Source organism: Globicephala melas, chromosome 16 (assembly GCF_963455315.2).
Source record: "Globicephala melas chromosome 16, mGloMel1.2, whole genome shotgun sequence".
Taxonomy (NCBI): Eukaryota; Metazoa; Chordata; class Mammalia; order Artiodactyla; family Delphinidae; genus Globicephala; species Globicephala melas.
The window spans coordinates 11501800-11524281 of record NC_083329.1 but is presented as its reverse complement, the minus strand read 5'-3'; the positions used below and the strand labels follow the sequence as shown (position 1 = coordinate 11524281).

Here is a 22482-nt window from a genome sequence, read left to right as displayed (position 1 = left end):
GCCCACGGCTAGGGTCACACCTCAGGGGACTCCTGGGAGATGGGGGTGGGTGACGGCAGCACAGGTGGCCCAGACACCCCACCACCTCCAACCGTACTTACTCTAGACCCACCCAACCTGGTGTAAATCCCCTCTCTGCCGCTTGTTGGCTGGGTGACCTTGGGCAAATGTCTTAACCTTGCTGAACCTCAGTTTCCTCATCTGTGAAATGAACATCATAATAGTAGCCACCTCACAGAGCCAGAAGGAATATTGAATGAAAGGATGTGTTGGCCTCAATAGATGGAAACCGTTGCTACCCATTATATTACTTATATTGGTTTTAAATATGGGGCCTATAGAAACATTTCATTTGGTGGAGGAGAAAAGAAATTTGCTGATAAAAAAGTTTGAGAGCCATTGAGTTCCATCCATCCAGCTCATTTTATACATCACCTGTAGCCAAGAGAGGCAAAGGAACTCTTCTGTGTGGATATGACCTTATTTATGTCCTACTGGAGAAAAAGTGCTTTGAGGTCACCTGGGTTCACATTTTAACACCCCTCCCCTTGCATGTGCCCAACACCAGGCCGGGCCACTGCGCGTGAGGGTGGGTCCTCCCTGGCTGAACTCCATGACAAAGTGTGCGTCTGAGTGCATACAGGTGGCAACTCGGGTGCCTTTCTGAGGTCCCAGAAATGGTTCTGTTTCTCCCCATGGCACGCCCACCCAGCGTCTCTGCGCTTTGCTGACTCACGGCAGGGTTAAGGCCACACCCTGGCATACTGTGTTTCATCTTGCTTACTAACAGATATATGCGGGGCACCAATTCTGTGCCAGGCACGGGGCCCTTCAAACCAAAACTGCCCCAGCCGTCAGGTCTCTTCCTGAAGCCAGTTCACCCGTGGCCTCGGTGGCTTGTGCTAATATTTGATTGCTTTGAAGTAGCCTGGAATCGTTGATCCCCAAGAGACAGCTGCCAGGATTCGAAGCAAGTTCCCCAAGTCTCAGAAGCAAAAATGACCAACCCCCAATTGTCAAATCTTGAAGGGCCTGTAGGGCATCTCTGGAGCTGTTCCCTCCTGTTACAGAGGAGGAGGTGGAGGCATGAAATGGCCAAGGGCAGAGGGCAGAGCAGAGCTCGGGACTTCTTCCCCAGCAGTGCGCATCCGTTCTGCAAAACGCGCAGCAGCTGCTCCAGAAGCCAGCGCTCTGCTTGTCGCTCTCCTGATGTCTCGTTCATTGAGTTTTGTTGTTGTTGTTGTTGTTGTTGTTGTTGTTTTGCGGTACGCGGGCCTCTCACTGTTGTGGCCTCTCCCGTTGCGGAGCACAGGCTCCGGACGCGCAGGCTCCGCGGCCATGGCTCACGGGCCCAACCGCTCCGCGGCACGTGGGATCCTCCCGGACCGGGGCACGAACCCGCGTCCCCTGCATCGGCAGGCGGACTCTCAACCCCTGCCCCACCAGGGAAGCCCTCGTTCATTGAGTTTTTAGTGTGGGGAGAGGGGGATGGTCCAGGGCAAAGTGGGATGGAAGGTGGGGCGAAGGTGCCGCCCCCCAGGATTGGCGACAGCAGCCCTGGGGAGATGCGCTCTGAGTCTGTGGGGTCGTGTGATGGGCTTTGCCTGTGCTTGGGTGTGCAGGCGGCATATACTGGCACAGCGGCCGCCCCCAACACACACACCTGAGGCCTCCCCCGCTCAGGGGCTAGGTGAAAGCCTGCAGAGAGGACCAGAGAGGAGAGGACCAGGCTAGGGGAGAAAGGAAGAAGGAAAGAACTCAGGAATGGGGGCATTCAGAACACTGGGGAGATTTCATTCACCAGAGCCATGCCAGGCTGCTGTGGGCACCCCCTCCAGCCCCAGAATCAAACCCCCCAGAGACACCACCCGGTGGGCTTAATCAGCCCCCAAGTTACAGTTCAATAGCTGGGAAGAGAAAGCAAGCCTTTCAGATTTCAGCATCTTTAGGGGGAGAAAGGTGTGTCTACATCCTGTGCTTTGGAGCCCACTCCTGGCAGTTTTCTCTGTTATCCCTGTAGTTGATTAAAGACCCACCTGGTGAGTAAAGAGCCGGCAGACCGTGAATGAAGCGGCGAAGGGGAGGGGTGGCCGGGCTGCCTCTGGCTGTCTCTACACCTTCCCAAGGGGGCTGCCGCTCCTGGGTAGGACCAGAACCTCTTGGAACTGTCCCTTCGAACTTGAAACATTCAGGCCAGGCAGCTTAACTGGAAGGAGAACGAAATGACAGTGCTGACATCTATTGCAGGCTTTCTGCTGCCTGCCAGGATCCGGGCCAAATGCTTGACCCAAAGGCTTCATTGATTCATTCCTGGAGGAACAATTATTACTGACCATCCTCCTGATAACAGCCAGGCTGTACCAAGACCAGGGTCCCAGAGCTACAGCGGCAGATGTGGGAGCGGCACGCAGACCTACCAACGCCGAGGCCGTGCCGGTGTCACATCCCTCCCCTCGCCGCTGAGCCGTCCGTCCACCTGCCCCTTTGCCTAGTCCAGACCCTTTCACACATGGCCTCGAGGCCGGGCAGGGGGCCGTCTCATGTGCCCTCTGGAGACGCAGCCCCCACCCCAGTGGCTAAGGGACTGGGGCAGCTCCGAGGGGCTCCCTACACTGTGAGGCTGACACCTCCCACTCGGTTCTGACCGCAGTCCAGGACGCAGGGATGTCGTGATCCATGTTCTGCAGAGCGGGGCTCAGAGGAGCCACGTAGCCTTACGAGGTCACATGCGGTGTCCGGGGCAGAGCCCGAAATCTGACCCTGAGTCCCGGCTGGTTCACCACCTTCCAGCCCAGCCACCTTGCCAGACCGCCTACCACGGTGCAGGGGCCCAGGACCAGGTGTGGGTAGGAGGGGCCCCCGAGGCCACCTGGCGCCCTGCCCCCTCCCTCACTGATACCTCCTCTCCTCTTCCTCCCTGCAGTCCCCAGTTTTCATCGCCCACGTTGGCCGGGACCTGGTCTCCCAGACGGAGGAGAAGCTCCTTCAGAAACCCTGCAAAGAACTCTTTTCTGCCTGTGTGCAGTAAGTGCTCGGCCGCCGGCCTCCCTCCCTGCTTCCCGGCCCGGGGCATCAGGCCCCTCCACCTCCCCTCGGGCTGCCACACAGTCACCAGGCAAGGGGCTGCCTCTAGCCTCCACCAGAGCGCTGGGCACCCGGGGCAGGTCTTCAGTGCCTGAGGGCCCAGCCAAGCCACCCAGCGCTTGTACACTTCTCATGAAGGGAAAAGATACCAGGGTGCCAAGTCCAAAGAGAACATCTGCTTCAGATGGTGTCGAAAGCAAGTAGGTCTCCAGGCTGTGGAGACAGAGGAATGTGCACGGATCTGACCCAGTCTGGGTGGTTTGGAAATCCTTCCCAGGTCCCCCCCACACCCACTCCTGCCCCCATCACTGCCACCCACCAGCGCTGCTGCAGGAGCTGGGCTGCAGGCTGCCCTCTCAGCCACACCCCATCACCTTGTTGCAGGCTGTACGGCAACCATAATGGGACGTGAGACAAGTCAGTGGGTGTGGGGCGAGCCGTGCACCCATTAAGCGCCACCATGAAGGCTTAGGCAGCTAGGCTCACACCCGTTCCTGCGCCCACACACGCACCCTCCCTGTAGGCTGACGTGCAGCCGCACGAACATACGTACGTGCCAAGATCACAGCTGGCGTGACGGCACCGTGTTCAGACTCTGCACCCCAGACATTAGTTGAGCGCCTGCTGTGTGCCTGGCACGATGCTGTGTAGGGGAGGCCTTGCGAGCAAGAACCCAGTCCTGCCTCCACGGCGTATTGCCAGCGCCCCATGCGCTCACCATGGGAAGAGCTGGGACATTCAGGGGTGCCAACGTGGGGCCCAGCCCTGTGGCAGGTGCTGGAGAGGGCCCACCGTGAGCAGAAACAAGGCTGGTTGCTGCCCTCCTGGAGATGCCCGAGGGTCAGCTCTGACGGCGGGTGAGGTCCCTGGGCTGCCCCCTGACCTTGAGGGAGTGGCCGTCCTGGCCCCCGACGCCAGCCCCTGTTCAGGTTTGGCAGGGCACAGCCTCCAGCGAGCCCCAGCTCTGCGTGTCGCCTCCCTTCCCCGGGTCCCAAGTGTCTAGGCTCGATTGGTCAGCGTGGCCGCTTTTTAAAGGGAAGAAGCCCAGTTCAGAGCCCTCCAGGGCCTGGCCTAGAGCCTGGCCCACAGCAGGTGACCAGTAAATTCTGCTGCGGGGTTGAAAACCTCCCAGGGTCTTCTCTGGTCCCGACCAAATCTAGGGCCTGCGCCCCTCTGCCCCTTCCCAAGACACCCAATCCCTCCATTGCACATAGTTAAATATTCCTCTGTTCTCATCTCAGCTCCTGTCCCTTCTTCAGAGAGATCTCCCGGACACCCCCCGGGACCTCGCTTACCCCACTTCACGATAACATGCCCCAGGGGTCGTTTGTTTGTTTGTTATTTGCCGTGTGTGTCCCCCATCATGCTCCCTGCTGTATCCCGGAACTAGAGCAAACCCCCAAGGCAACTGCTTACTAAAGGTTTGCAGGGTCGGTCAATCTCAAACAACCTTTGTAGAATGGTGGAGCCTCTCTCCACTCCTGCTGCATCTGTCGGAGGCCCCTGTGTATTTGCATTTCCAAAGTCTGGAAGTGGATGAGGCCAGGCTATAAGCTGCTGGTTATGGCTCTGCCCACCTGCTCCAAGGTCAGGGTTGTAAAATGTTCATCTGTTTGTTCCCTCTGAGCTAGGTCTGTCCACGACTACCTGAGGGGAGAACCCTTCCACGAGTACCTGGACGGCATGTATTTTGATCGGTTTCTCCAGTGGAAGTGGTTGGAAAGGTGAGTGCTCCCTGGGCACAGCCCCCCAACACACACACACACACACACACACACACACACACACGAGTGTGTGCCATTGTGTGTGTGCGTGTGTGTGTGTGTGTGTGCGCGCGCGGGGGGTATTGGTTTTTCACCTAAGTCCTGTAGAAGTCTGTTACGTCCCATGGGCCCATGGTTCAGATAAAATTCAGCGTTCTCTGCCTGTTAATTAAGTTCTTGTGTATTCTAGAAATGCTGTATGCTTATTAACATCACACACACACACGCTCGTGCAGACACACGCATACACTCAGCCTCCTGTTCTTACTTTTTGGGGTCACCGTCTTCGGGAATTCTTTCTCTGACAGCAAATAAAGAGCTGCCATATTCTTTTTTTTTTCTTTTTTAACATCTTTATTGGGGTATAATTGCTCTACAACGGTGTGTTAGCTTCTGCTTTATAACAAAGTGAATCAGTTACACATATACATATGTTCCCATATCTCTTCCCTCTTGCGTCTCCCTCCCTCCCACCCTCCCTATCCCACCCCTCTAGGCGGTCACAAAGCACGGAGCTGATCTCCCTGTGCTACGCGGCTGCTTCCCACTAGCTATCTACCTTACGTTTGGTAGTGTATATATGTCCGTGCCTCTCTCCTGCTTTGTCACAGCTCACCCTTCCCCCTCCCCATATCCTCAAGTCCGTTCTCCAGTAGGTCTGTGTCTTTATTCCTGTCTTACCCCTAGGTTCTTCATGACATTTTTTTTTCTTAAATTCCATATATATGTGTTAGCATACGGTATTTGTCTTTCTCTTTCTGACTTACTTCACTCTGTATGACAGACTCTAGGCCTATCCACCTCATTACAAATAGCTCAATTTCATTTCTTTTTATGGCTGAGTAATATTCCATTGTATATATGTGCCACATCTTCTGTATCCATTCATCTGATGATGGGAGCTGCCATGTTCTTAGAAAGATTTGCACATCCCTCATGTAACCCAGCCCCCTATTGATGGACATGGAGGTTTCCCTCAATTTTGTGTGCAGCCTTCCCGAAGTAGTGAATAACTTTGTACATACATCTTTATTTTTGCAAATACATCCATAGAAATTCCTAGCAGATGGGAATTCCCTGGCGGTCCAGTGGTTAGAACTCGGTGCTTTCACTGCTGGGGTCTGGGTTCAAGCCCTGGTCGGGGAACTAAGATCCCTCAAGCCACTCAGCGTGGCCACAAAAGAAAAAAAAAAAAAAAAAGAAAGAAAGAAATTCCTAGCAGAGGAATTCCAGGGGCAAGGTATTCCGCTGTGAGGGACTGCTAGATTGCCCTCCCAAACTGCTGCCCGATTCCCAGTCCTGCCGGTGCCTGGGCGCTCGCTTGTCCTCAGATTCAGCAACACTCCTCTTCGTGCGTGAGAGCCGGGTTTCCTTCTTGTTTATCTCTTCACCTCTAATCACGGGTGAGACCGAGCATCTTTTCATGTGTTCCATTTGCCGCCTTATTCTCTGCAAAGTGCTCTCACACACACGGTGATGACTTGGCCGGGCAGAGGTGACCTCCGTGTGACTGACAAGGAAGGAGAGGCAGGGAGGATGTGGCTTGCTGGGTCACCCGGCAGGGATTAGTGCAGCCAAGGAGGGGACCCTGGCCCAGGACCCCCAGGGCGGTGCTCTGCCCACCACAGCGTCCCAGGATTTGCAGGAGAGGGCAATGCTTACATTAAATCCATGCTGGGTTAGCTGGTAGGTGAGGGTGGGAGTTTCCCCTCCCACTGCCCAAGGTTCCTGTGCCCCAGGGGCCTGGCACTCACTGCCATCTGCGTATCTGGGCTGTGGTCAGAAAGCAAGGAGCCCTTCTGCTCCTGCATGTATATCGGCATCTGTGCTGGCCAAGTCCCCTGCAGACGCTTAGGACACATACCTGTGGGACATGAACCCCCGAAAAGCCGAATTCACAGCACTCCCTGCGCACTTCAGGAAGCCCTGAGGAAACACCCTGCCCTGTAGCCTCTGGGGGACGTCTCTCTCCACCCTGACCCATGGGGGTGACAGAGAGAGCAGTGGACGGTCTTCTCTGTTGGTGCACTGCCTGCCACTGGCCGCCTTGCCCGTGCACGTCATGCCTCCAGGAGATGGAAAAGCCAAGCGTGGGCCACCAGGGGCCCACAGCCTGGGTCTGAGTCCCAGCTCTGCCTCCTCCCTAGGGGCTGGGGGAGGGATGCTCTCCACATCTTGGTTTCCTCACCTGTAATGTGGGGATAATAACACTGCCTGCCTTATAGGCATGGGGTGAGGGTGAGGTGAGATAGCACCGCACACATCAACAAAGCCAGCCTCTGGGCCTTGGGAAGTAAACTGCTGAATGTAATTGTTGGGATGAGTCGTCACTGAGCACATTGGCATCACCATTGCCGTCTCCTCCCCCTTCTGATATTGGAGGGAGCAGCTGCTTGCGGAGGACAGTCTGGTGGGGAGGTATTCATCTTGCCCCACCTGCCACTCTGGAGCCCTGGGCTGTGTAACACAACCCCACCTTCCTGGGGTGGCAGAGTCAGGACACCGAAAGTGGGCTCTGCAGCAGGCTTCCTGGACTCCACTTCCAACCCAGCTACTTACCAGCCGTGACCTTGGGAATCTCATTTCACCTCTCAAAGCCTAAGCGTTCTCATCTGCAGAATGAGGACAGTAATAGTCTCACCTCCTGAGGCTGGTGTGAGGATTACATGAGTCTATGTATAAGCTGCTTCAAGCAATGGGGATTGTTACCATAGAGACCCCCAGAAGGGGCTGTGTCCTTTATCCCAAGAGTTCTAATAATGACATCTGACACTCAGCAGCTTACAAAAAGCCTTCAGATGCATATACCCTTTTACTGAAGATGCAAAGCTCAGAGAGGTTGATGGGTTGGCCCTGGGTCACACAGCAATGGCCTGGCAAGGGTGAAGCCTGAAGCCCAGGTCCCTCACTCAAGTCCTTCACTCTTAGCCCACCCAGCACTCCTGTTCCAATGGAAGCCTTTAGCTGTGGCCACTGGCTTTCACTTTACTTGTCAGTACCAAACACATGAGATGGAGAAATGGACTTTTAAAATCTGCGTGCTGACTTCAAAGAAGTTATGCCCTTTTGAGGGCGTTAAGCTGTTGAAGCCAGCAGGGCAGGACCCTGGCCTAGAAATGCCCTAAATGACTGACAGCACCCCGCCTTCCCCCCCCTCCCTTTTTTTTCTTGCTAAAAAGATCATGGCCTGTTGGTGCTGTACTGTTGAAATATTAAAGGGATTTTTTTTCCCTCCCAAGGTTAACCAAGAAATTCCTCGGAAATTGTATTACACTCATTTCCCCCAGCAGAGGAGCTCTGCGGTAATGTCGACCGACTGTTTGTTCTCCGCGTATCGTAAACTGTTAGGCCTGGACGCCTTCATGTGGTTTCGAGGGCAGCTGGAAGAAACGCTTCCCAGGGCCACATGGCAGATGCAGGCGCATGGCAGGTTTGCTCTAGGCCGGCTACTCATGTGTAAGGTGCAGAGCAAGGGGGAGTTCTGCCCAGGGGCAGCCTGGGCCCCGCTTCCTAAAGAAACACCAGAGAAGAGAGAGTGAGTCGAAGCACATGAATTCGAGACAGGCGTGCCAGGGAGTGCTCCGGAGGTTTCAGGGCTGTCCTAAGAGAACAGAGTGGTGCCGAAGCTGTGATTTCTGGTGAATCCCAAATCCTCTTCAGGACCCAGCAGCGAGAAGAGTTTCCACGGAAGATTCATTCAACAGCTGCTGGGCGACCAGAGGCTCACTGCTCTTTCTCGAGCAAAACCAGTTCTTTGGCCCAATTCAGTCTCACACCAATCCCCGCCCTGGTTAAGACTCTTGGGGTGGGGTTGGGGCATGCTCAAAAATAGTCCTAGAGGGGCTTCCCCGGTGGAGCAGTGGGTGAGAGTCCTTCTGCCGATGCAGGGGACACGGGTTCGTGCCCCGGTCCGGGAAGATCCCACATGCCACAGAGCGGCTAGGCCCGTGAGCCATGGCCGCTGACCCTGCGTGTCTGGAACCTGTGCTCCGCAACAGGAGAGGCCACAACAGTGAAAGGCCCGCGTACCGCAAAAAAAAAAAAAAAAAAAAAGTCCTAGAGAGCCAAGAACCAATTTTAACGTCGTAAAAGCTGCTTGTTCTTATCCATGAATCAACTGATGAACATTTAGGTTGTTTCCATGTCTTGGCTATTGTGAATAATTCTGCAATGAATGTAGGAGTAAAATATTTAACGTTTATAAATGGGCCATTACTCAGCCTAAAAAAGAAGGAAGTCCTGCCATTTAATGACAACGTGGATGGACCTGGAGGTCGTTGTGCTAAAGTGAAATAAGCCAGACACAAAAAACGAGTACTGCATGACCTCACTTACATGTGGGATCTAAGATATTCAGACCCATAGAAGTAGAGAGCAGAGTGGTGGCTGTCAGGGGTGGGGAGGGCTTGGAGAAATGGGAGATGTTGGTCCAGGGCACAAGGTTTCAGTTATGCAAGATGAATAAGTTCTGGGGATCTCCTTTACAACATGGGGACAGTAGTTAACGGTACTGTATTATTTACTTAAAATTTGCTAAGTGGGTAGATCTTAAGTGTTCTTGGAAGGAAGGAAGGAAGGAAGAAAGTACGGAAAAAAGGGAGGGAGGGGGGAATGTTAATTTTGTGAGGTGACAGAATGTTAATTAGCTTGATTGGGTAATGATTTCACAATGTATACATATATCAAAACATCAAGTTGTACACTCTTTGTCAATTATACCTCACTAAAGCCGAAAAGAAGAGGGGGAAAACCTGATTTTCCTTAGCCAAACAGGCCAGCGATGAAAAAGCACACACTGTCTGCAAGGTGGAGTCCTTTGCTGCAACTAAATGGCCATTTACTTATTTACCCCACAAGTCCCATCCTTGGCTCCCGATCAGAGGTTTGTCTCATTAGACATTATAAATGGCTTTGGTGGGACTTCCCTGGTGGCGCAGTGGTTGAGAATCTGCCTGCCAATGCAGGGGACACGGGTTCGAGCCCTGGTCGGGAAAGATCCCACATGCCGCGGGACAACTAAGCCCATACGCCATAACTACTGAGCCTGCAATCTAGAGCCCGCGAGCCACAACTACTGAGCCCGCGTGCCACAACTACTAAGCCTGCGTGCCACAACTACTGAAGCCCACGCGCCTAGAGCCCATGCTCTGCAACGAGAGAAGCCCGCGCACCACAACGAAGAGTAGCCCCCTGCTCGCCGCAACTAGAGAAAGCCCGTGCGCAGCAGTGAAGACCCAACGCAGCCAAAAATAAATAAATATTTTTTAAAGAATGGCTTTGGCTAATTAAAATGGGGAGTCGGGAGACACAAAAAGATTAGTCATAAATACGGCTTTTGGCAGACAGGATCTTCTCGTGTTCTGGGGCTCAGGGGGGTTACATATAGCACAGCGCCCTCGGTGGCGGGAAGCCTGGGAACTGCCGTGAGAGAGTAACCAGACTGGACCTGGGGACCAGCAGTCTCTGCCCACAGGAGGCCGGGTCTTCCCGGGGCAAGTCTGCAGGAAGGAATAGCTCGGGCGCCCCAGGACGGGAGGTGCAGCCGTCCTGCCCTCCTGCCGTCCTGCCTGCAGGTGTGGGAGGGAGGGCTGCGGTTTCCTTTGTGGCCTCCGTGGGACACCAAGCCTCTGTGGCTCCTGGCCCCCTCCCCTCTCCCTGCACTGAGGACACAGCTTCCTCCTGAGTTTAGCCGCATGATTTGCATTTGGGAGAGAGAGGGGAACCACAGGGAAAGTGTGGTGAAACAGCCTCCGCTCAGCTCTTCCCTCCCAGTGCCGTCCTGAGGGCGGCAGCCTGGGATTTGAACACCCGGCCCCAGCCCCAGAGCAAGTCCTCGAGGGTCCCGTCTGCAGTGATGGTTCCAGGGGGTCCCCGGGGCCTGGTCTGGCCGTTTGTGCCTGGCGCTGGCTCTTTTCAATGCTGCCCTTGTCTGTTTCTTCTGGATTCTGCATCTTAATACTACAAGTCCCATGTTGGATTTTTGCTTTTTTTCCAGGCAACCGGTAACCAAAAACACTTTCAGGCAGTACCGAGTACTAGGAAAAGGGGGCTTTGGGGAGGTAAGTGAATATCCACGTATTCGTGAAAAGTTTCTGGACTCTTGTCACCATTTCTGTCCCTTCGGGCTTGGCCTGAAGTGTTCTAAGCATGGCTTCCGAGCGAATGGCTTGGTCACGCGCCCCCGATGGAGAAGAAGGGTGAGGCCGGGGCCTTGAGAAGGTCTGCTGTGTCTGAGGTGAGGAAGGAGGGTGTCTGTGGCAGGGCAGCTGAGCTGGAGCCAGCCTCAGGCAGGAGTCACGTCTGGAGAGGAGAAACGGGCCCTCTTGATTGTGTTTGGAGGGAGAAGGGAGGACGTGAGGGGCTTAAGCATCCTGGCCACACCATGCTGTTAGTATGCGCTGTTGTACTTAATCTGACCTTCCCAAGCCTTGTTATTCCCACTTTAGAGATGAGGAAAGCTGAAGTTCACAATGGTTAGGTGACCCAGGCAAGGTCACACAGCTGAATAGGGGCAGAACTAAGACCAGACCCAAATGTCCTGGTTTCCATTCCTCTGAATTATACAGTCAGGGTTCGCAGGGGTCTCCCATCACTCCCCCCCCGAAACAAGCCTCTCCTACCAGCAGCTGGTGCTTGCAAGTCCCCAGTTATCAATGGCTACATCTGGCTGGAAGCTTGGGACAGAGCAGATCTAGTTGCCCCTGAGAGAGGAACAGTTCTTTAGGCCTCAGCCAGCCATCTAAGCATTGGTGTAAGTGGCTGATTCTGCACCTCCAAGGGCTAGGATTTGCCTAAGGTGCCGCCAAAGCCAGATCTCAAGGGCAGGGCCCTGGGAGCAGTGGGTCCACGGCCAGGCATCCTCCAAGCCCCAGAGACACAGCATCCTGGCCTTGAGGGAGCTTCACACTGGCCCTGTTTCACGTGCCGTGTGCCCTTGGCTTCCTTCTTGCCCCTCAGGTCTGTGCCTGCCAGGTTCGGGCCACGGGTAAAATGTATGCCTGCAAGCGCCTGGAGAAGAAGAGGATCAAAAAGCGGAAAGGGGAGTCCATGGCGCTGAATGAGAAGCAGATCCTGGAGAAGGTCAACAGTCGGTTTGTGGTGAGTGTCAGGGCCCCAGGGACAGGCCCCCTCCTGGTGACTGGGACTTCTGTCCCTTAAGTGTGACAAGTCCCCATCCCCCAGGGCATGGGATGCAGTGGGGGGGGGCTGCAGAAAGGAGCCCGACACTCCCTCCATCACGAGGCACCTGGGGGTCAGTTGGGGCTGACAGTGGTCACCAAGCTAGCCTGGCTTCCCTCTGGGCGTGAGACCAGGCTTCTCTGAGCGCCTCCGTGGACGAAAGAGGCCCACGCGGGGCCCGGCCAAGGAGCTTTGTTTCCACAGACCCCTGTAGGCTGGTTTCATCACAGGAGACCGAAGTGTCAGGATCCTAGAGAGGCCCGTCTGGTTTATATTCGTGTGTTACTGCATCCAGGCTAGGCTCTGCTGCGGTAACAAATCAACCCCAACTTGAAGTAGCTGAAAATGGCAAAGGCTGTCCTTTTTCTCACCCCAAATCCCATCAGATCAGACCACCTTCCTTCATCTTCCAGCCACACCCTTCCCGGGAGTGTGGAGAGTGAGTGCTGGGGGCTCTGCACTGCCTCGGCTGCAGTGACACCCCTCACTTCCACCCACAGTCCTCAGCCAGAACCGGTCATGGCCAGGGACCAGCCAACCGCAGGGGAGGCTGGGAAATGTGGAGGAGGACTTGGGTATTTGGCCAGCTCTCAGTGTCACTGCCACTTGTTATTATAAAAAATAATATATGCTCCGGTAAAAAGTCAAACAGCACAGATGGGCGCAAAGTAAACATAAAAGCCTCCCTCTCTAAGTAACCATTCCAGACGTGTTTGATTCATGTACAGATTTTATTACTTTTAGCCAACGCGATCTTACTACAAATCTTAGGCTGCAGTGTTTTCCCCCTTAAATTGTAGAGCTTTTCCTACAACAGACCAACAGCTGCACCTCTTTTTTAAAGCTGTGCACCGTTCCCCAGATGCACAGGGAAGAGCTAGGCCACGACCTGTGCAGCCCGTTCCCACGATAGAAGTTGTTCCTGGTTTTGAAGCCACCGCAACGAATAAGGCTACCGTGTCCATCCTTCAGCATCCCTTTGGCCTATTTCTGTGAGGGTGTCCGTGGGATGGACTCCTAGCGGAGGAATTGCTGTGTCAGAGGGTGTGTGCACGGCCCCCAGTTTCACTCCCACCAGCTCTGCGTGAGGGCGGGCCACGCCATCCACGTGGTGCTACCGTCATCCCCCAGAGTGGGCTGGGCTTTACGAGGTGATACCCAAAGGGGGCAGAAGTTTTAACCACCTGATGCACACACATGCTTTTGTGACGTAAAAATGCAGACACCGTCCTGTTGGGACCCCTGAAAGGTGCTGGCCTGCCCCTTCCGGCTTTGCCCCCTCACCTAGAACCACTGAATCTGATGGAGGGGCAGCAGCAGGGGCACCAGGAGGCTGTCAGGGCGCAGGGGGTGGCGTGAAGCTGCTGCAGCTCCTGCACCCTAGCCCTCCCGCCCAGCTTCAAGGCCCGGGAGGAGGAGTGGACGTGGTCAGAGGGTCCCCGGAACCCCACCGCAGGGCTGTCTTGTGCTCCCAGGTCAACCTGGCCTACGCCTACGAGACCAAGGATGCGCTGTGCTTGGTACTGACCATCATGAACGGGGGGGACCTGAAGTTCCACATCTACAACATGGGGAACCCGGGCTTCGAGGAGGAGCGTGCCCTGTTCTATGCGGCAGAGATCCTGTGCGGCCTGGAAGACCTCCACCGTGAGAACATCGTCTACAGGTGAGTGGGCTCCCCTCCCAGTGCCCCGCAACCCCGGTCCCCCCATATGAGTCTGAGCAGGTGAGGCTGACCCTTCCATGCCCTGGACTGGATGCTCGACCCCACCCTGGGAGTCGAGGCCTGGGCATTGCCCTTGAGTCAGACAGGCTCCTGCCCAGGAACCGAGTAAGGGAGGGAGGCCAAGTGTTCCCTCAAGAGTTGATGAGGTTGGGCCACTGTTCCCTTCCCAACCAGTGCCTGCGAAGCTCAGTGGGGCCTGGTGGCCTGATCCGGAACAAACCCCAGGAAGACTTCAGTAGGATCACCACCGCAGCAGGCATCAGAATGGACCCCGTTCCCTCCCACACCATCCAGCTTTTTAGGACCAGGTGTCCAGGTTCTGTGCACGGTGGCCCTCAGACTCTCCTCACAGGCCTCCTCACAGAATTTTGAAAATCTGTGTGCCCTCATACATTTTAAGTAGACATCTGAAATTGTCCATCATATGTTAAAAGAGTGGCTAATGTTGATATTTTGAAATGGAGCTAAAGTGACATCACATTTCTAAAAGTATCCAGTGGAATCTGATTGCTGTAGCAAATTGATTTCCACCATCGTGCAGCTAAAAAAGTGCATGAAAACTCCTTAATGGTGAGGAGTTTTCTATCATTTTCTTCTCTACTCCCCTCCACCCCGACAGAATAGTTATTATAATGTAATATTTTTTTGCATAAAAGTTATCGATTAGCATTCCACTCTGAAATATGTGGATGTATGTAAGATTTTTTTAAAATTTCCTTTGACCATAAGGCTCTAAGTGTTAAGATAATATATTCTGTTGAGTTGACCTTATAATTATTATTACTAGATTCCACCTCTAATTGGGATCTATGGTGACTGGCTCCAGAGCCATAGTCACATTTAGGAGTGGGGAGGAACCTGCTCTCCTTCTGTCAACTGAAGCCACCAGCACGTGGGGGACCCCCGCCCCCCAGCCGCTGGGGACACACACCCCAGTTTGAAGACCTTTGCCATGGGGCTCTTGTCGGAGATTATCTTGGGAGCCCGAGAAGGTTTTGAAAGCAAGAGGAATGGTCTTGATGACGTGCCCTTCCCCCCACACCATCTCCCAATTTATGCTTTTGTTTTGTTTTCATTCAAGTGGGAAGGGAGTCAGAAAATGTTCCCTGAGGGTTGAAAAAAGAATCCTCCACTTGATTGCTTTTCTCTTAAAAAAAGAAAAAAGGCATCCCTCCAAATTCTAGCCCTTCTTCTATGGAGGAAGGGAACCATGGTGCCTCCCCGGCCCCGACCACTTGCCAGAGCCTCTCTGGGGGTGTGGGTTTGTGCCCACTAGCCAGCTGTCTTTCCAACCCGGTGGTCGGTGGGGGCTGATTAATTGCAGTGATGACTCCTGCCCCTATTTGGAATGGTTAACACACCAAAAGCATGCAGGTTAACAACAGCAACAAAAGTATGTCGTAATAAATAACTACATGCAAACACCAGTTATCACTTTGTGACGCTGCACCACTGGATTTGGGCACAGGAACTGCTCCCCACGAGGAGAGCTGCCCTCCGTTTGATGAACAAAGCCAGCTGGTTGAGAACCGAATCCTCGATCTAGATGCCATGTATCGTCTGCCCGATGGCTGAACTGAGTTGCACACACTATCCTGTTATTCTTTAACTCGTGGAGAAAACCTTTTATTAATAAAACCAGGGCTTCCCTGGTGGCGCAGTGGTTAAGAATCCACCTGGCAATGCAGGGGACACGGGTTCGAGCCCTGGTCCGGGAAGATCCCACATGCCGCGTAGCAACTAAGCCCGTGCACCACAGCTACTGAGCCTGCGCTCTAGAGCCCGTGCTCCGCAACAAGAGAAGCCACTGCAATGAGTGGCCCGCGCACTGCAACGAAGAGTAGCCCCCACTCGCCGCAACTAGAGAAAGCCTGCGCGCAGCACAATGAAGACCCAACGTGGCCAAAAATTAATTAATTAATTAAAATAAAAACAGACACTTCTGCTGCCTCCCCCCCCCCCCCACAGTGGGAGTGGAGAGGTTCCCTTTCACATGAGCACGATCATTTCATCAAAGAGAAGAGAGATGTTAGGGACAGGAGGAGGTGGCTGTGTCTACAGCCGTGCCTTCTGGCGGTGCTCTCTCCCAGGCTGTGGCTCAGCTGGAGTTGGGAGATGTGCCAGGCTCCTGGGGGCCCCCTCCCAAAGGGGGTGTTTGTCCTGGAGGTTACCGTTCTCTCCCTTACAATCCTCTGCCCCAATCCTGCGGCTGGTTCTTTGTCCTCAATAACTTCTTTCATTCCCAGACCCTGCTCTGCCTTCAAGGCATCCTGAGACCTCAGGGTCTTCTCAGGCCTGGAGGAGTCTGTCACCACTCTAGCCAGAAGTGTTCTTAGCCCTGGGGCCATCAGTGTGTGGACAGGTGCCAGGACTAGCCTTTGCCTAACTTCCTTTTCAGTCACTCTCCAGGGTCAGGAAGGCACCTATGGCAAAAAGCAGCATTTGTTTTAAATTACTGGAGGGAGAGAAGTTAGCACAAGGTTGTCTTGACCCAGAGAGAGACCAGACCTCCTGAGCCCAGAGTCGGGAAGGAAACACTCAGGCCGGGTTGGCCCGAGGGGCCCACCCAGATGCTGGTGTGCCCTTGCCTCCCAGAACAGCCGCACTCACTTGCTGGTGATCTTTCCCTTTCAGAGATTTGAAACCTGAAAATATCCTGTTAGACGATTACGGTAAGTCAGGCAGCGGCCCGGGGATCCTTCTCCTGCTCTGCAGCTGAGGTGAGCGTCGCAACCCAAAGGGAGCAGGGGTTCCCCCAGTGGAGACTCAGAGACACTGACCCGGGGTCCACGGGAGGGCAGAGGGCGTGGACAGAGCTCCCACCCGGCAAAGAAGCAGCCGAGAGGGAGGAGAGGGAGAGAGCGAGCAGTGAGTGAGGAGTCGAGAATTCCAGAGGCTCTGGGCCAGTACTTAACTCTCACCCAGCTTCCCTGCGCCTCATCTTCCTTGTTTGTGAAACAGAAACAGTGGGTCCTGCCCTGCCTGCTTCAGACGGTGGAGGGTGGTGGTGAGGTTCTGACAGGATAGCTTGAGGAGAAGTTGCTTTATCAACTGTAGCCAGCTATGAATGTGTTGGGCGTTATTACTTGTCTGTCACCTTGTGATTTCCTTGTGTGTTTGCGCGCATGCACGGATAACAGGAGCCACCACAGCAGCCCCTCATGACCCTTCAGCCTCTCGTGCCTGGGAAGGGGTTGTCACATCTTCTGTCTAACTAGATCTTCTCATCTCTACAGAGGGGGCAGGGCCGACACCCCTGTGCCCATTTTACAGATGATAAGATTGAGGCTCAGAGGAGCCAGCCTGCCAGGGTCACTCACCCAGCAATATCAGTGGGGAGTTGAGACCAGAAACCAGTTCTCCCTGCCAGCACGCCCCAGACGTCAGGCAGCCCCAGGCTGATGGGAGAGAGAGAGGGAGGGAGGGAGGGAGGTTGTTCGTGGCCAAGCGAAGAGGTTTGATTGTGATACTGTCGTGTGATACTGTCGTGGGCTCAGGGCCCACCGCCCCTCTTTGGATGCGCCCAGTGCCCGCAGGGGGTCTTGCTGGTTCCAGAACTGTGCCCACCACTGATTTGTGGCCCAGTGGCTGGAATCTGTGTGCTCTCTCCCCTGCCCCCTACCGTTCCTGCCTTTGTCAGGGGCCACTGAGCCAGGGGAATCCACTCAGCTGCAGCCTAGCGGGGTCTCTGGCATTGGGCGTTGCTGAGGTCCAGGCTGGGAAGGAGGGTAGTGTTCCTCCCTGCAGGGTCAGATGAGGCCACGACCCTGCCAGCTGGGCCACTAGGAGAGACAGCACTGAGGCGAGCTCTCAGCACCACGTTGTCTCTGCCTTTGGGGGTCGGTCCTGGTCCAGGAGCTCCAGTGCCTCCCCACAGTCTCTGCTAAGCCTGGGTGTCAGTGTCTCCAAAGGGAGAAAACAACCCCCAAAGACCAAAAAGGCAGCACAGGGAGTTGCTTCCCAAATTGCTTTATGATTTTTCCCCTTAAGCAAATTGTTGCAAAATGTCAGGAGACTCTTACATTTTCCCATGAAGCAATCCCAGAATCAGGCCAAGGCATTTTAAACTTTGTGACATCAGCCTTCCAAGAAGCCCATTAGGGCATTTTATGAGGCAGGTCTGTAATCGTCTAACCAAATCCAGGCATCCTTTTCATCGTTAAGTTTTTCTCCGAAAAAGTAATACTTTACCCCTGTCCTCTGACACCTGGACTCTCCCAAGGGTCTGCAGTCACCCTGCCATGGTAGGTTTGGTACCACTCTTTCTAGGACAGATGAAATGCCAGGGGACCATGGCAAGTCTGGGGCCCTGCCCAGGGTAGACCAGATGTCCACATGACCATCCCAGGGATTTATTGACTCTGTTGTCCTCCCTCAGGCCACATTAGGATCTCGGACCTGGGCCTAGCTGTGAAGATCCCGGAGGGAGACCTGATCCGCGGCCGGGTGGGCACTGTCGGCTACATGGGTAAGTGTAGGCACGGCCTCTCACCAAGCCCCACCCTCAGAGCCACTGGCCTCTTAGTGCAACTAGAAGTAGTCATGCTGGGAGGTGGGAGGTCTTAGCCAGGGTTCGGGGAGCATTGGGGCACCAGGGCGCAACTTGACTTCACTAAGCTCTGCAGCTCCCACCCCTAGCCCCAGCTACATCTCTTGGGAGGGCAAGCCCCTCCCAAGGTCAGTGGCAGAGCTGACAAGCAGCGCTGCCTGGGGGTGGGTGGAGTAGGGGTCTGCTGAGTTGGCAGACAGCCTTTCAGGGTGACCTCGAGAGGGGGGAGATCATTAGGAAGGGTCCAGAAAGGAGAGGAGCACCCCACCTACTGTGTCACAAGTACCATTCTAAGGAGAGACCAGCCTCGGGCTCCCTGCGCTGCATCCCCTGAGGCTTCTCTGAGACCATCATCCCGGGAGCTACGGGGAAGAGCCCCAGAGCTACACCGACCCCTGGAATGCTCCTGCCAATAAGGGATATTCCCTGGGCTTCCTTCTGCACACCTCCCACTCATAAGCCCACTCACACCAGGAGGTAGAGGACTCCTGAAAGCTCTGGGGGTGTGGGAACCTTGTTTTCCTCTACCGGGCTGTTGCCAGTGACACATGCTTAGGGTTCTAGACTTGGTCTCTGGTGCTCGAGGGTCCTTTTCAGGTTGCACGACATTGGAGGACCTCTGGGGTGTATATCTGTGTGTATGTTGGGGGTATGTTTACCCATGTGAATGCTGAGGGATGGATGGACAGATGATAGGTAGATAGATAGATAGATGACAGATGGATGATGGATGGATGGATGGATTAATAAATGGGTGGATAGATGGATGGATGGGTGGATAGATAAATGGGTGGATGCATGATAGATGGGTGATGGGTAGATAGGTCCATCTGTGCACCTTTGTGTGTGTCTGCCTGTGCATCTGCGTCTTCTCCTCTTGCACAGAGTGTCTGCACAGCACATAGTGTTGTGTGCATACCAGCACATGTGTGGATGCGTTTGCCTCCCTGGATGAATGTGGCCTGCCTGATGACCTGAAACTATCTTTTTTGCATTTCTATGGTGAATCTATAATTCATTTTATCAAAATGTTAGAGAAGCTATTTGAATTCCAGCTAAATTTAAAATCGTTTTACTTTGGGTGGACACACCATTCATTGTAACAAATATGTGTGCAGCACCTACTGTGTGTCAGGCGTCGTACCTGTCACCGGACACAGCAGGGAATAAGGTGGCTCACAGTCTAGTGGGGGAGACATCAAGGGAACAGGTTGTTTCCATCCACTGTGGTCAGGCTTCTGAAGCCACAGTCAGGGTCCTGGGAGCACAGCAAAGAGCAACCAGGGCAGGCTCCCAGGAAGAGGTGGTATTTACAGCAGTTGGTAGACCAGGGTTGGCAGAGGGAAGAGGTCTGAGCCATCAAGCTCCAGGCCTTCTGTGAGCAGCAGCAGCACTCCTGGCTGCAGGACGTCCCGAGGCCCTGTTGACATCGCAGTCCTGGCCCCGTCTGCCCGGGCTCTGACCTGCCACCAGCTGTCTCTCACCTCTCCTCGCTTCCCTGCTCTGCCCCCAGCTCCAGAGGTCCTGAACAACCAGAGGTACGGCCTGAGCCCCGACTACTGGGGTCTGGGCTGCCTCATCTATGAGATGATCGAGGGCCAGTCGCCCTTCCGCGGCCGCAAGGAGAAGGTGAAGAGGGAGGAGGTGGACCGCCGGGTCCTGGAGACCGAGGAGGTATATTCGCACAAGTTCTCCGAGGAGGCCAAGTGCATCTGCAAAATGGTGAGCTCCCGGTGAGCCAGACGCTGCCCCGGGTCTGGTGTCCAGTGCTGGCTCCCCTCCCGGCCCTTAGCCGAGAACAGCAAATGGGCTGAAGGGGACAGGATCGGGGCACTCTAGGGTGTGGGCGATGAAGCCACCAGGCTGGAGGAGCAGGCTGTGGACTGGGGCGGGCGGTGAAGGCTTCCAGGAGGGAGCCTGGGGTGGAGCAGGGCGGCTCTGTGATAAGGGAGGGGGCTGCGTGACAATGGGAGACACCCTCACGTCCAGCTCTGTGGGGGAAGCTAGCATGGGGAGAAAGGGGCTGATCCTGGCTCGCCCCCAAGACACAGAGGGATCCAGGCAGCCCCTACCCTTGACCTTGGGCCTCCTGCTGTCTCTCCAGCTCTGGACCCCTGGGTGCTGGCTTGAGGCCAGGGGCTGCAGGTGGGGGGTGGTGATAGTTTCTTATACTCGAGTTTTCCACCCACTGTATGGAATGTTGGTCACACTTGCTGGGGCCCTGTGTGACAGCATCCATGGATAGTGAACTTGACCTGGCCACAGGCAGGGCGCACTCGGGGAATGACCTTTACATAGGCTGGGTGGACGGGGCCAGACTCGGGGGCTGGAAGCCAGATAGAGGAAGGAGTGACAGGAGCCATCAAAAGTGGAGCTGGGGGACTTCCCTGGCGGTGCAGTGGTTAAGACTTTGCCTGCCGGTGCAGGGGGTGCGGGTTCGATCCCTGGTCGGGGAGCTAGGATCCCACATGCCTCGCGGCCAGAAAACCAAAACATGAAACAGAAACAATGTTGTAACAAATTCAATGAAGACTTCAGAAATGGTCCACATCAAAAAAAAATCTTAAAGAAAAAAAAAGTGGGGGCTTCCCTGGTGGCGCAGTGGTTGAGAGTCCGCCTGCCGATGCAGGGGACACGGGTTCATGCCCCGGTCCGGGAAGGTCCCACATGCCGCGGAGCGGCTGGGCCCGTGAGCCATGGCCGCTGAGCCTGCGCGTCCGGAGCCTGTGCTCCGCAACGGGAGAGGCCACAACAGTGAGAGGCCCGTGTACCGCAAAAAAAAAAAAAAAAAGTGGAGCTGGAGAGAGTCCGCCCCTGGACCGCGGCCCTTCCTCTCGGCCCAGGTGGGCCCGCTTCCTTTCCTGCCTGGCTCGTAGGCTCCCAAGGCCCACCTGTGCCCCCCAGGGCCCTCCTCCCTCTGGTGCTAGCCCAGCTGTGCTAGCACCTCCACTGCAGGCAGCTGCCCTCTTATACCAGCCACTCGGAGACAGGAGGGGCCTGAGCGCTTGGCTCTGGGCACCGGGGATCCACAGATCCCCTTCCTCTCCCTGCAGCGCGCTGCGCCTGGAGCAGCGGACAGGCCAGCGGACCCTCAGATCTGAATCATGGGCGTAAACCAGGCTTGAGTGCAGAGAAGGGCAGGCCCGGAGAGCTGATGAAAAGTAGCAGAGTTTCCACTTCTAGAAAACCTGAGGCTGCACTGCTAGGGGCCCAGAAACCATCTGGCATAGTTCCCACCCCCAGAAGGCCACCCTCCCGGAGCCGTCCGCCTGCTGGGTGACCGCTTCCTCTTACCAGCCTCGGTCTGACGTCACAGAGGCATGGGAAGAAGGATTTGGGCTAGAGCTGCCATCTGACCACTTCCAAAGGAAGAGGAACCATAGATCTGCCATTGGCATGTGTGAGAGACAGGGAGGTGTGGTGTGTACACAAGCAAACACACGCCCGGACCACAGGCCTGGGCCAGCCTGTAGCTGGGGGACCTCCGAGAAAACAGGTAGTCACGGCAGCCAGAGCTGGGGTCGGGGGGCAAGAGGAGCAGGGCAGCAAAAGGCAGGTACGTGGAAATGTGGGGTCCTAGGGATGATTGACAGCCGGGGGCTGGGGGGTGCCAAGGATACTTGGTTGTGTCACAGTCAGGTATCTGTCCAGAGGGAGCCAACTGGACAAGGGAAGAAGGAGGTCACAGCATCACCAAATGTCCTAGGTCAGGGAATTCAGAGAAGCAAGTCTTGAGAAACGTCCAGCAGCAGCATGGGATGTGCTGAGAGGACAGAGAGGCACAGAGCGCCCCCTCCCTGCCCACAGTCATCGGCTTTGGCGCCCGGCTTTGGGGCCCCAGGACCGGGGGCACTGCTGTTCCTCTGCTGTCCCCTGGTGGCCACTGAAGGAAAGGTGGCATCTGAGCCTGCGGCTCCAGGCAGACCTGGGTCCGTAGGTGTACGTGTCAAACCAAGGTCTCCTGTCTCTCTCAGCTAGAAGAACCTTTGGAGCTCTCTGGCCTTCCTCTGCCCCCTTACCCTGGGGTCTTGGAATTCTGGTCTTGGGCTTCTTCTGAGCCCTTAACCACAGCCCATCTGGTCTGGCAGCCAGGCTGCCACCACCAAGGGACACCAGCTCAGGACACAGCAGGGCCTGACCGTAAGGAGACCATGGAGGCCCGGGGCAGCTCCAGCCCCACC

At 55.2% G+C, this 22482-nt stretch overlaps 1 protein-coding gene across 2 annotated transcripts in view; it reads left to right on the top strand.

Annotated features, from left to right (window-relative positions):
- The window catches only part of GRK5 (G protein-coupled receptor kinase 5), a 224820-nt gene that overhangs the window by 191107 nt on the left and 11231 nt on the right, over window positions 1-22482 (top strand). For both annotated transcript variants that reach the window (XM_060286044.1, XM_060286043.1), the window contains 8 exons: window positions 2924-3024; window positions 4716-4808; window positions 10843-10906; window positions 11805-11945; window positions 13502-13692; window positions 16387-16424; window positions 18131-18220; window positions 19815-20023. In XM_060286044.1, the coding sequence (XP_060142027.1) occupies window positions 2924-3024; window positions 4716-4808; window positions 10843-10906; window positions 11805-11945; window positions 13502-13692; window positions 16387-16424; window positions 18131-18220; window positions 19815-20023 (927 nt within the window). The remainder of the gene's footprint in view (window positions 1-2923; window positions 3025-4715; window positions 4809-10842; window positions 10907-11804; window positions 11946-13501; window positions 13693-16386; window positions 16425-18130; window positions 18221-19814; window positions 20024-22482) is intronic.